Source organism: Epinephelus lanceolatus, chromosome 16, assembly GCF_041903045.1.
Source record: "Epinephelus lanceolatus isolate andai-2023 chromosome 16, ASM4190304v1, whole genome shotgun sequence".
NCBI lineage: Eukaryota > Metazoa > Chordata > Actinopteri > Perciformes > Serranidae > Epinephelus > Epinephelus lanceolatus.
Window position 1 is genome coordinate 32,591,388 of NC_135749.1, and position 12,313 is coordinate 32,603,700.

A 12,313-nucleotide genomic window follows, 5' to 3' on the forward strand; every position below is an offset into this window, starting at 1 on the left:
ACCATACGGTTCGATGCGATGCAATATGATGCAATATGATATGATACAATACGATATGATTCTATAATGTACTATACTACATTACATGATGATTTAAAAAAAAACTTTTAATGACATGATTTATGATATACTATCATTTTACAAAAACTTTATAGTTTTACTTTATAGTAATGAATAAACCTGCTGGGGTGTGGCACATGACTGTAGGACACCATAACACTAGAACTGTTGATATTTATAATAGCAATTTGCAGTTTATTTATTGTGATTATTTTTTTTATAATTATTATGATTATTATTATTTCACATGGTGATGTGTGGTTGCCTTTCCTGGCATAGCAGATTATTTTGTTTATATACTTTAGCAGTGTATGTGGGGGATACCAATAAGAGTTTGGGTACACAACTTTTTATGGTCAGTTGGGTCCGGGTGGGGCCCCAACATTTAACCACGGGTCCTGGATTTGTTTATCATTATGTGTAATACCCAAGTGGATACGAAAATACCCCTGATCAGCACAGATCATGAGAAAATGTCCAACTGGTGTGTGTGTGTGTATAACTTGCATGATGATTAACTTAGACTTAGAAACAGATTACAAGAGTCAAAGTAAAGTGGAAAAAAAAAAAAAAAAACTTGAGCAGCAGTGTTTGAGGCGGAGCGGAGGAAAGATGAATAGAGAAGCAGGGAAATTAAGAACATTATATACAGTAAGATGGTTAACACTGTATGCTGTATTCATCATTAAGAGCAGTAGTAGAAAGGCATTTTTGTAGCAATTTTAATTACCAGGTTTGTAGGGTCTCTTTCCTCTCATGGAGACATGTACCAGGTCGGATCTGTAATATCTCAGGCAAAAACAGGTAGAGTATATATATTTCTAAAAATGATCAGGTCCAATCAGATCTGGGAACCAGTGCTGCCCCCAATGAGTATCCACATCAGATAATTATTAATATTAATTGTAAAATTAGAAACTAGGTCAGTATGCAATTCATTAAATCTCCATATTGACATAGTTTTCAACTAGCCTTTATACTAATAGAATTCCTGAAATTCAGTAAAAGCTTTTGGTTTTGGTGTGCCACCCCAAGATTTTCAGTCGCCCCATCTGGCCAACCCTATGAAAAATTCCTGGGGGTGCCAATGCTTGAAATGAATTACCCAGGTCCAATGGGGTTTTAAATCCATCATATTGGACCCATGAGGACTTCTACCTCAAATATGTACTTAAATACAGTGCTTGGGTAAATGTACTGAATTTTTCATTGTTCATTTATATCACTGTGACAGACATACTAAGGTATGATGATGTCATGAGGGGGGAGGTCGAGAAAAAAGATGATTTCCTTGCAATAATCTACACCCTGTCACTTTATCATTATTATAAATTCAAGTAAGAATAGGACAAATGCCATGGTTTTCTTGTTTTTTCTTTCTTTTTTTTTTTGCCGGCTGAAGTGTCATGCTGACAAATACGACTCTACCCTGCAGGCAAGACAGAGCATCAGCTGTGGGTTTAGCAATAAAATGCGAAGAAGTGAAAACAGTGTCACTGAAATCCTAAAATACTTCCACACCTGTCAGACTCAGCCCTCATTGATCTCTCTCCACCGCCTTTCTCCATCAGGTGCTGGTGTGGGCCTTCTTTGCTGTCATCTTCCTGGCCTCCTACACTGCCAACCTGGCCGCCTTCATGATCCAGGAAGAGTACATCGACACAGTGTCGGGGCTGTCTGATAAGAAGGTACAGATGAAGTGACTGATGGGTGTACGCATGAACAGGTGGACACCCAGATGGACTGATAGATGAGAGGAGGAAGAAATTTAGCTTAGTGAGGATTCAGAATGACGTGTATGTTCATATAATGTTATGCTCTTTTTTATTAAAGTAAACAGAAACAGTAGAGAGAGAGAGATAAAAATTAGGTCATTATACAAAGGATGTTTTGGGTCTTGTCTTTCTCCACAACAGGTGGGAAACTTCAGAATCGCTTGAGGGTATAGGTTAGTGTCAACACTGGGAGGGGGAAACATAGCAAGCAGGGTGTCTGGTGTTGAACGACAAACACTGCAGTTCTGCATTCTGGTGAATTTTGCACCAATTTGTGGTGGGAATGTCTTTATTTATGTAAACAAAATGAAATATTTAGGCACCAGGTAATATTTCAAAATATAATGGAATATAATGCAGTAAGGCTCTCAGATATTCTGCAGTGCTTTCAAATATTTATTCTTCTGTAGATCAATTTTTTTTGGTTTTGATGTTATATCACTTGAGTCAGCGCACATTGAGGCATGATTTACTCTTCAGTCCTCTTTCGTTTGGGGAAGTAACGTCTTTAAACGTGCACGTGGCACCTATTCACATCGGTCACACATTAAATTATTATAATTAATTTATAAATGCCTGGATGCTTATATGTGTTTCAGCATGATTTCTGCTAATGTTCAAAACTTTCTGCACATTCAAAACATATCCCACATATCTGTGTTCTCAGAGATTTGGAGAATAAAATCATGGTATTTCAAGGAAAAATCAACCTGCTCTATAGTCCGCTGTGCATTACGTTTTTCAGACAGGTTGACAGACACAGAACCCCATTTGGGACTTTGTGGATCAGACAAGAGAAGCTGTTGTGCACTACACTTCATCAGAGGTGGAAACCCACAACACAATGAAAACAACACTTCTGATTAGTCATAAATCTCACCATTGTGTGCTTACTGTCCACGTAAATGTCAGCTTCACCACCTCTGATGAAGTGCAGCTCACAACTGCTTCACTCAGTGTTTCAGTGAGACTCATCCTGGAGTAGTTACATACATCTCCTCAGCGATGTAGCGGTAGTTGATGAGGTGGGTTTCTGTTACAGGGGAGGAAGAAGGTGTACTCTCCTATATATATATTCCTATATATTTCAGTTTATTTTTATGCTGATGGGTATATTGTACATCCAGATAAAATCCAGACAAAAATGTGAGTATACCTTCCACTACACCATTGCATCTAGTCAACAAACCCATTCACCAGAAAAAATGTTGGCCTTGTACATTTCTGTAAACAACAGATATGTTATATCTCGGTGTTATTTATGTAGTGGTTACACTGAAACCTAGATACGTTCTAACAATGCTGTGGTTAACATGCAGTTAGGTATAGGCAAAAAAAATCAGGATTATAGTTAGGAAACGATCACATTTTCCCTTCAAACACCCAGTTTTGGTGGCACAATCCTGGCAGGAAATGCAGAGGTGTCTTGGTAAAAAACAAACACTTGGGGCATCGGTAGAGTAGTGCAAGATTTTCCACAAATGTTGGGACGTTTTGACAGCCACCTGCGAGCGTTTAGACACACAGAGCTGGATTGGCGAGTTGATCCGAGGTGCCCAATTTTCCACCTCGTAGGGTAGTCATATTGGCGGAACCCTTTAGTTTAAACAGACCGAGGCGGCCTTCTGCAACGGGAGGGGCTGTTGAAGACTTGTGGGAGGAGCTGTTGATGACGTCGCACATGCGACCCACTGGTGGTGGACAAACAGGAAACAGCTGATAGCAGGAATTAGCAAGCAGCTAGTAGCAAGAGGGAAACCATCAGATGATGGGGACAGTGAAGAACGGGCCAATTTACGAGAGAATTGCTGTGTGACTAGCTGCAGCTTCCATCCCACGTCACTGTTTACGTCACACACTGAGCTACACGTTTTGTTACTTGCTCACGCCCCCCATTGCCCCGAAAAAGGCGCATTCTGTATAAACAAAAGTAGGTAGGCGGCATTTTGCCACACTCCCCGATTTTGTTTTTATACTGCCAATGCTAACAAAAGACTGATTGGGCTTTCCTGCAAATTTGCACAGTTCCTACCTAAAAAGGGCTACAGTGATGACTCGCTACCAGTTTTGTTCTTTGTTGGTCTTGAACAGTGGTCTGCAGTGGAAGGCAGTTTGGCAGGCCTCTCACCAAAGTGCCATGCCATCCACCATCTCTTCCTCCTCTGCATGACAAAGTCAGCTCATATACTACATCACTTTAGAAATCTTTATGTTATGTATTTTTTTACAATGCCAACATTTTCTTCTAGTGACCTGACTGAGTTAACAGAGGTCTGGCACTTCTTGTAACACATGAAGCTACTGTATAGCCTCTTACAAATTAGCAAGAAATAGCAAAATCAAGTATTAGAACAAGAACTGTTATGCTGCACTCACATGGAATCAGGGAGACAGTAGACGGCAAACAGATATCATTTAACAGGACAAGAGCAGGACAATAAAATTAGGTGAGACTGGCAGAGAACAGCAGCAACAGTAATGGTAGACGGCATTCAGAGTCAAAATATTTCAGCTTTTTCCTCTGCAGTCGCATTTTAACCTCCTCTCCTAGTGTGAAGGAGAAAGCATGGACAATCAGGACCTTACTAGAAAATCACATAAAATAATAAACATGAGATAATTTCATTTAATACATTTTATTCCATTCTTTGTGATCAACATGACATCACCATCAGAACATATCGTCAATTTTGCTTTATCATCCTGCCATTCTGTAGGACTGTTTGTTTTTCCCGTGTTGTTCAGAAGGTGTTTACCATCTGCTGTCTACCGTCTGCCCAATTCCATGTGAACACAGCATTAATCATTTGTGTGCCATATACACTGACTAGACATCATTTTTTTAAACAAAATTGTTGCTAAGGGACAATTCAGTCATCACTTGATATTGGTAGAGACATGACCCTACTGCCCCTACCAAATTCTACGCCCTTGATAACTGAAAAAAAAAAAATAATAATAATAATATTCTCTTCAAAATGTTCCCTCTCCCTTTTGCCTCCTCTGCTTTTATTTTTCTGTGCAGTTTCAGCAGAACCCACAAAACTGTATCCTGCTGCTTTGACACTTTAAAAGCTCATCTGTTTCATCAGTCTCGCCCTCAGCTCTTCAGCAAAGTGTAGCAAAGAGGCCGTTCTTTCAAAGTGAAGACTTTGAATCTTTGTAGCACTTCATCCTGCGGCAGGGATCAGCTCCCGTTTGCCTGCTTCCATCTCTTAAACTTCCTTCTGTCACTTTAATCTTCACCCACCTCTTCTTCTCATACAGTTCCAGCAACCAACGGAGCAGTACCCGCCACTGCGTTTTGGAACGGTGCCAAACGGCAGCACAGAGGAGAACATCCGCTCCAACTATGCCAACATGCACCAGTACATGATTCGCAACAACCAGAAGGGTGTGGAGGAGGCCATTGAAAACCTCAAGACTGGGTAAGGAAAGGAAAAAGAGGGATCGGATGGGGAGGAAGTGATGAGTAATCAATCAATCATTTATTTGTCTCATGGAATCAAACCAGGGACAACTCCAGTGAGATGTGATCTTATCAGCTCCTTTAACTTGTGCACTGTAAAGAAGTCCTTTTTTGTGTTGTTTTACATTCTCGGCTGCTGCATTACAATTGTCCATGTTTCTGGGTAGTTCAGGTGATCCTTGGTTTCTGGTTGTGGAATGATTTAACTGTCCACATATCCCAACCTCAACTAGACAGCCATATGGTTGCTCCACCCAAACATGGGCAGTGACTCTGTAACCAGGTGTGCATGGCATACAACAGTGATCCACAGAACCACCGTCACTGTCACACCAGTCCTCTTTCACCGTAAAGCACATGCCCCCTCTCCTTCTCCCGCCATAGTCCTCTGCTCTATCAGATTGGCTTATAGAGAAAGAGCCTCCCGGTTGAATGATGCTATCCAGTTTATTTCCAATGCCTGGACAATGGCTAGCAATATGGTAGTTCAACGCTTCTCTTCTTCTTCTCTTTTCCTCAGTGTTTACATTTGAAAACTTCAACCTGGCTAGTTAGCAGCTAGTTAGCAAAAGTCTGCAGAGGGAGAGCTTACAGACTGGTGACTTGATTTTTTTCATCCTGATGTGTGACTCAGCGACATGCCACCATCATCCGAAGTCAACCACAAAAAGCACCACCAATTCTTGCAAAATAGACATAAGGGTCTAAATTTGGCTAAAACTTAACACAAATTTAGTGGTGCTGACAGAGAGGCGACTGGAAACATCCACGCCTACGTCATCATATAATAGTAAGGAAACAACTATAGGAAAGTAAAGGAATTAAGTTTTCAAAAAAATAAAGCTTAAATGAGACACCAACCAAGGAAAGAATTTGTGAACATTGCAATTTTGAAAAAAAAAGAAGAAAAAAAAACTTTTCTATTTATGTATTCCTGATTTGGTAAGTAATGTGCTTTAAAATAAAATGTCACAGACAGCAACCTGACAAACTGTCCTCCCCTGGCTGACTTACATAAGAAATTCAATGGACAAAAAAAGTGTTGTCTATAGCTCTGCGTTATTATGCTCTATCCTCGCTGATCATTTTATATATGTAGATGGGTGACAAATTAAAAGAAAAACTGCAAGAAATGAGTGGAGAAAGATACTTAATCCATCCATGAGGGACATTTCCTGAAAAAGAATAGCAAATATTCAAATATAGTTTACATGTACACAAATACTGATTTTTTTTTAGCAGTTTTAGTTTATCAAAGAACATAAAATAAGCTCAGCAGAAATGTCTGATAGGTTGGAATAACTATGAAACTATAGATTTTTACACATCAGAAATCAACAAGTTTGCTGATTTTACCTATTTCTGCAATTGCAACCAACACTTTTCTACCTGGAAGTGATTATTGATGTTGTTAGCACAACATCACAGTGATTCAAATTTTTTTTGTATACAAATATAGCTATTCATCCATCCATCCATTTTCATCAGTTTATCTGGGGCCTGATCACAGGGCCAGAAGGCTATGAAAAGCACCCCCAGGAGTCCCTCTCCCTAGTGACGCTTTCCAGCTCCTCCTGGGGAATTGCAAGGCCTTCCCATGCCAGATTAGATATGTAATCCTCCTGTCGTGTTCTGGGTCTACCCCAGGGCTCCCTACTGTTGGGACATGCCCAGAACACCTCTAACAGGAGGCGTACAGGAGGCATCCTAATCAAATGCCTGAACTACCTCAGCTGATCCCTTTCGATGTGAAGGAGCAGCGGCTCTACTCCGAGCTCCCTCTGAATGTCTGAGCTCCTCACCCTCTCGATAATGCTGAGCCCAGCCACCCTACGGAGGAAACTCATTTCTGCCGATTGTATCTGCGATCCCATAATATTTATAACTGCTTAAAGCTCATGACCATAGGTGAGGGTTGGGACTTAGATGGATCAGTATATCTAAAGCTTCGCCTTCTGGCTCAGCTCCCTCTTCATCACGAGATACTTGAACTCCTCCACTTGAGGCAGTAAGTCTGTCTGAACCCAGAGGGAACAATCCATCATTTTCCAGCAGAAAACCATGTCCTCAGATTTGGAGGTGCTGACTTCCAACCACTTCACACTCTGCTGCAAACCACCCCAGTGCATGCTTGAGGTCAAAGTGTGATAAAGCTAAAAGAACTACATCATCTGCAAAAAGCAGAGATGCAATTCTGAGGTGCCCAAACAAATATTTATCCCTATCTCATAACTGATCAGACTTTTATCTTTTGTTTGCCTGCCTGTTCCTGTGTCCTTCCTGCAGGCTATTTAATTGTCCACACACTGTTTTTAATTTAATACAAAGTGGTAACCACTGTATGTGAATGCATGAATGGGCCAGACCTGCGCACCACTGGATTTAATATAAACTGTAATAAACTGGAGCTTCTTTGATTAACCCCAATGAAACAACATGGCCATCTTCCATTTTATAATGCATGGCTGTTCTTCTGAGGTCATTTTGGTGACACAAAAGAAGTGTCATAAGTAATGCATGATTCTACACAGGGAATAAAATTGTGAAGTACCATTACTTTCAAATTAAGGTAACTAGCAATTTGTAGAATATTGCATTTTGAGAGTAACTTGCCCAACACTGCTTACTGCTGATATTGGGAGGGAATTGCGAGGAAGCGTTGCACCCACCCTTTGGTTCCCCTTCAGGTTAACACCATTAGCTCTGTCAGCACTGTTTTCCCTGTTAGTACTGTTCAATTCTGGCTGCCAACTCAGCCAACTCAATGTTTAGAGCCACGTACAGACAGATTTCCTAGTAGAGAAAATTGAATAAAACGTAGTGCAGCCGACTAAATTGCAACAAAGTGAAATACAGTACTTAACAACCAGGGAGGTAAACAGCAGAATGGAGCTACAAGAACTAAAAGAAGTCAGACACTGACTGGAGGCATACAGGCTTTATCCACAGAAATCTTGTTTCCAAGAATTAACTTCCACTGTCATCCACTTTAGTTTAAAAAAAAAAAACACTAAAAAGAAAACTGGTTTCTGCCTTATTTCTCCTGTAATCCACAAGGTAAAGCCAAACATTTTTGACAACAGCTCTTACTTTAAACAGGTACCACCCATTCTCTTCTCCTTTATATATATATATTTTATTTTTATCTCGAGGCAACGCTGCTGTCCATGCCTCGTTTCAATTACAGGACCCTTTTGTCTTTTCTCCACCTGTTAGCGCATTGATCTTCTTCGCCTCAGGAGCCCCAGGTAACTGTTGTAACCTGTGCAACCCCATCAGGATCACAGCTACTAAACGAGGCGCAAGAAGTGGAGGAAAAAAACAGAACTTTTAAATAATACATGCTAGCAGCAAACCGCAGTGCAGGGGGAAAAATTTCAGCCATCTCAGCACTGGCTGCCACTCAGGCGCTTCTTGTCTTCAACAAGGGGGGTTTATTATTCGCCTGTGGGGCCACAAAGTACACAAAGTGCTTGCCATTAAATATACACTTGCTCATCGTGTTAGAGGTGGAAGGGGAGGGAGGTGAGAAGGAGGAGGAGGAGGAGGAGGAGGAGTGATGTTAGTTGATGCAGATGAGGGTTCAAATGTTTAATGGGACAAGCAAACAGTTTGGCAATCAGACAAGCCGCGTCCGCAGTCCTTAGCAGATTTGACGTACCGTGTTATTAAAAACTCCCATGATGCATTTCTTTTTATCATCCTTACTCATCCGCCTTGTTCCTCTTACATCTAGCCCTGTCTATCTCACTTCAGGCTCTTCGCCATCTCTCTCATTATTCGCCATTTATCTCTCTTTTGTTATCTTTCCCTCTACCTCTTGCCGCAACATTATTTATGGAGGAAACATTAGTTGACACTGTCAAAGCAAAGTGGTGTGAAGGTTCCTGTTTGATTTGGCTGTCAAGGCACCAAATATCACCTCTCCTTATCTGCCCTGTCTTTCTCATTCCTGTTTTGACTCCCTGTTTCTTTCCTGAATCCTTTTCTGTCTTCTGTCTGGCTCATTCCTCCTCCATCACTGACTCCTTGCTTGCAGCTCATCAACTTATTTTGCTTCTGCTTTGCACTTCCTTCCCTCCTCCCTCGCCCTCCCCCAATCATTATCTCCAACCCCCCCCCTTTTTCTCCTTTTCCTGTCACCCACCTCCTCCTCCTCCTGCGCCACCCACCCTCTCCTTTACCTCTTTTCAGTCTCCCATCCTTCAGCACAGTCACCCTCTCCTCCTCCTCCTCTCTTCTTTCCGGGAAGACTTCTATTGTACAGTGCAGCTTCCCAAGTGTGAATATAAATGAATGTGAAGTAGAAGAGCAGGTGTACTTACAAATCCATCATCAGATCCTGCGATGTACATCATCACTCTGAGCCATTATTTCATGATAAAGTGTTTCAGCTTGCTTGTGTGGTCACCTACATCTACCTCAACCTGCCTTCTCTACTTTTTCTTTCATTTACTGCTTGTTGGCTTTTTATTATGTTGTCTGCTGTATCTGGTGAGCTGAAGACTAATTTGGACATAAAGATCTCTTCTATTATGCTCTATAGTGGGAGTTTCAGTGTTTCCCAGAACCAAAAGTCAAGTCAGATTGCTTGTGTTTGACTTACAGTTCAAAGATATCAATTTCAGAGTGATATAGAACAGTGAAAACCTTTTGTTTATCGACATGAATTAAGCAATGACGAGTATTAAAATTGCACTTGAACAACATTTTGTCAATAAATTAAAGGGGCAGTTCAGGATTTTTCCTCTTACCTGTATTGCTACTGATAAATCTAGATTGTTTTGGTGTGGGTTGCTGAATCTTGGAGATGTTGTCCATTCTGCCCCTTATATATTGTATATACAGTACAGGCCAAAAGTTTGGACACACCTTCTCATTCAATGCGTTTTCTTTATTTTCATGACTATTTACATTGTAGATTCTCACTGAAGGCATCAAAACTATGAATGAACACATGTGGAGTTATGTACTTAACAAAAAAAGGTGAAATAACTGAAAACATGTTTTATATTCTAGTTTCTTCAAAATAGCCACCCTTTGCTCTGATTACTGCTTTGCACACTCTTGGCATTCTCTCCATGAGCTTCAAGAGGTAGTCACCTGAAATGGTTTCCACTTCACAGGTGTGCCTTATCAGGGTTAATTAGTGGAATTTCTTGCTTTATCAATGGGGTTGGGACCATCAGTTGTGTTGTGCAGAAGTCAGGTTAATACACAGCCGACAGCCCTATTGGACAACTGTTAAAATTCATATTATGGCAAGAACCAATCAGCTAACTAAAGAAAAACGAGTGGCCATCATTACTTTAAGAAATGAAGGTCAGTCAGTCCGGAAAATTGCAAAAACTTTAAATGTGTCCCCAAGTGGAGTCGCAAAAACCATCAAGCGCTACAACGAAACTGGCACACATGAGGACTGACCCAGGAAAGGAAGACCAAGAGTCACCTCTGCTTCTGAGGATAAGTTCATCCGAGTCACCAGCCTCAGAAATCGCAAGTTAACAGCAGCTCAGATCAGAGACCAGATGAATGCCACACAGAGTTCTAGCAGCAGACCCATCTCTAGAACAACTGTTAAGAGGAGACTGCGCGAATCAGGCCTTCATGGTCAAATAGCTGCTAGGAAACCACTGCTAAGGAGAGGCAACAAGCAGAAGAGATTTGTTTGGGCCAAGAAACACAAGGAATGGACATTAGACCAGTGGAAATCTGTGCTTTGGTCTGATGAGTCCAAATTTGAGATCTTTGGTTCCAACCGCCGTGTCTTTGTGAGACGCAGAAAAGGTGAACGGATGGATTCCACATGCCTGGTTCCCACTGTGAAGCATGGAGGAGGAGGTGTGATGGTGTGGGGGTGTTTTGCTGGTGACACTGTTGGGGATTTATTCAAAATTGAAGGCACACTGAACCAGCATGGCTACCACAGCATCCTGCAGCGACATGCCATCCCATCCGGTTTGCGTTTAGTTGGACGATCATTTATTTTTCAACAGGACAATGACCCCAAACACACCTCCAGGCTGTGTAAGGGCTATTTGACCAAGAAGGAGAGTGATGGAGTGCTGCGGCAGATGACCTGGCCTCCACAGTCACCGGACCTGAACCCAATCGAGATGGTTTGGGGTGAGCTGGACCGCAGAGTGAAGGCAAAGGGGCCAACAAGTGCTAAACACCTCTGGGAACTCCTTCAAGACTGTTGGAAAACCATTTCAGGTGACTACCTCTTGAAGCTCATGGAGAGAATGCCAAGAGTGTGCAAAGCAGTAATCAGAGCAAAGGGTGGCTATTTTGAAGAAACTAGAATATAAAACATGTTTTCAGTTATTTCACCTTTTTTTGTTAAGTACATAACTCCACATGTGTTCATTCATAGTTTTGATGCCTTCAGTGAGAATCTACAATGTAAATAGTCATGAAAATAAAGAAAACGCATTGAATGAGAAGGTGTGTCCAAACTTTTGGCCTGTACTGTATGTATATGTCTCTTTCCAGAAATTGTGACCCAGTTACTTAAGATAATCCACAGACCTTGCTGTGAGCAGTTTTGGGGCTATTTTCTTTCTACTGAACAATACCCACCAACTATATCACTGCGCAGAAGGAAGCGTGCATCTACTGCTAGCTCACATAGCACCACTGAGCTAGTGATGGTACAGCTCAGTCAAAGAGGATACCATAAATGTTTACATCTTGCACTGTCATGAGCATGAGCCCCCCGGCCTTGAGTAGATGCACGCTTCCTTCTGTGTGGTGATACAGTTGGCTGGTGTTGTCCAGTAGAAAAAAATAGTTCCTACGTAAAACTGCTTACAACAAGGTCATAAGCAGGTCATGATTTCTGAAAAGAGACACTGCTGTTGAGTCAATAACCAAACTAACTTTTAACATTGTACAGATGGTTTATTTGAGTAGCTATTTGGGAAATTCTTCTGTGTCAGCCTCCTTATTGTAGTTGTGAGTAAGAGACTTACTGAGTTTCTAATGGTTTTAATGTCCCCAATATTAC

The 12,313-nt window shown here is 41.3% G+C and overlaps 1 protein-coding gene across 1 annotated transcript in view; it reads left to right on the forward strand.

Annotated features, from left to right (window-relative positions):
* Positions 1-12,313, forward strand: part of grin2da (glutamate receptor, ionotropic, N-methyl D-aspartate 2D, a) — a 408,220-nt gene that overhangs the window by 349,691 nt on the left and 46,216 nt on the right. The window contains exons 13-14 of the mRNA XM_033636162.2: positions 1,632-1,748; positions 5,103-5,263. Coding sequence (XP_033492053.1) covers positions 1,632-1,748; positions 5,103-5,263 — 278 coding nt within the window. The remainder of the gene's footprint in view (positions 1-1,631; positions 1,749-5,102; positions 5,264-12,313) is intronic.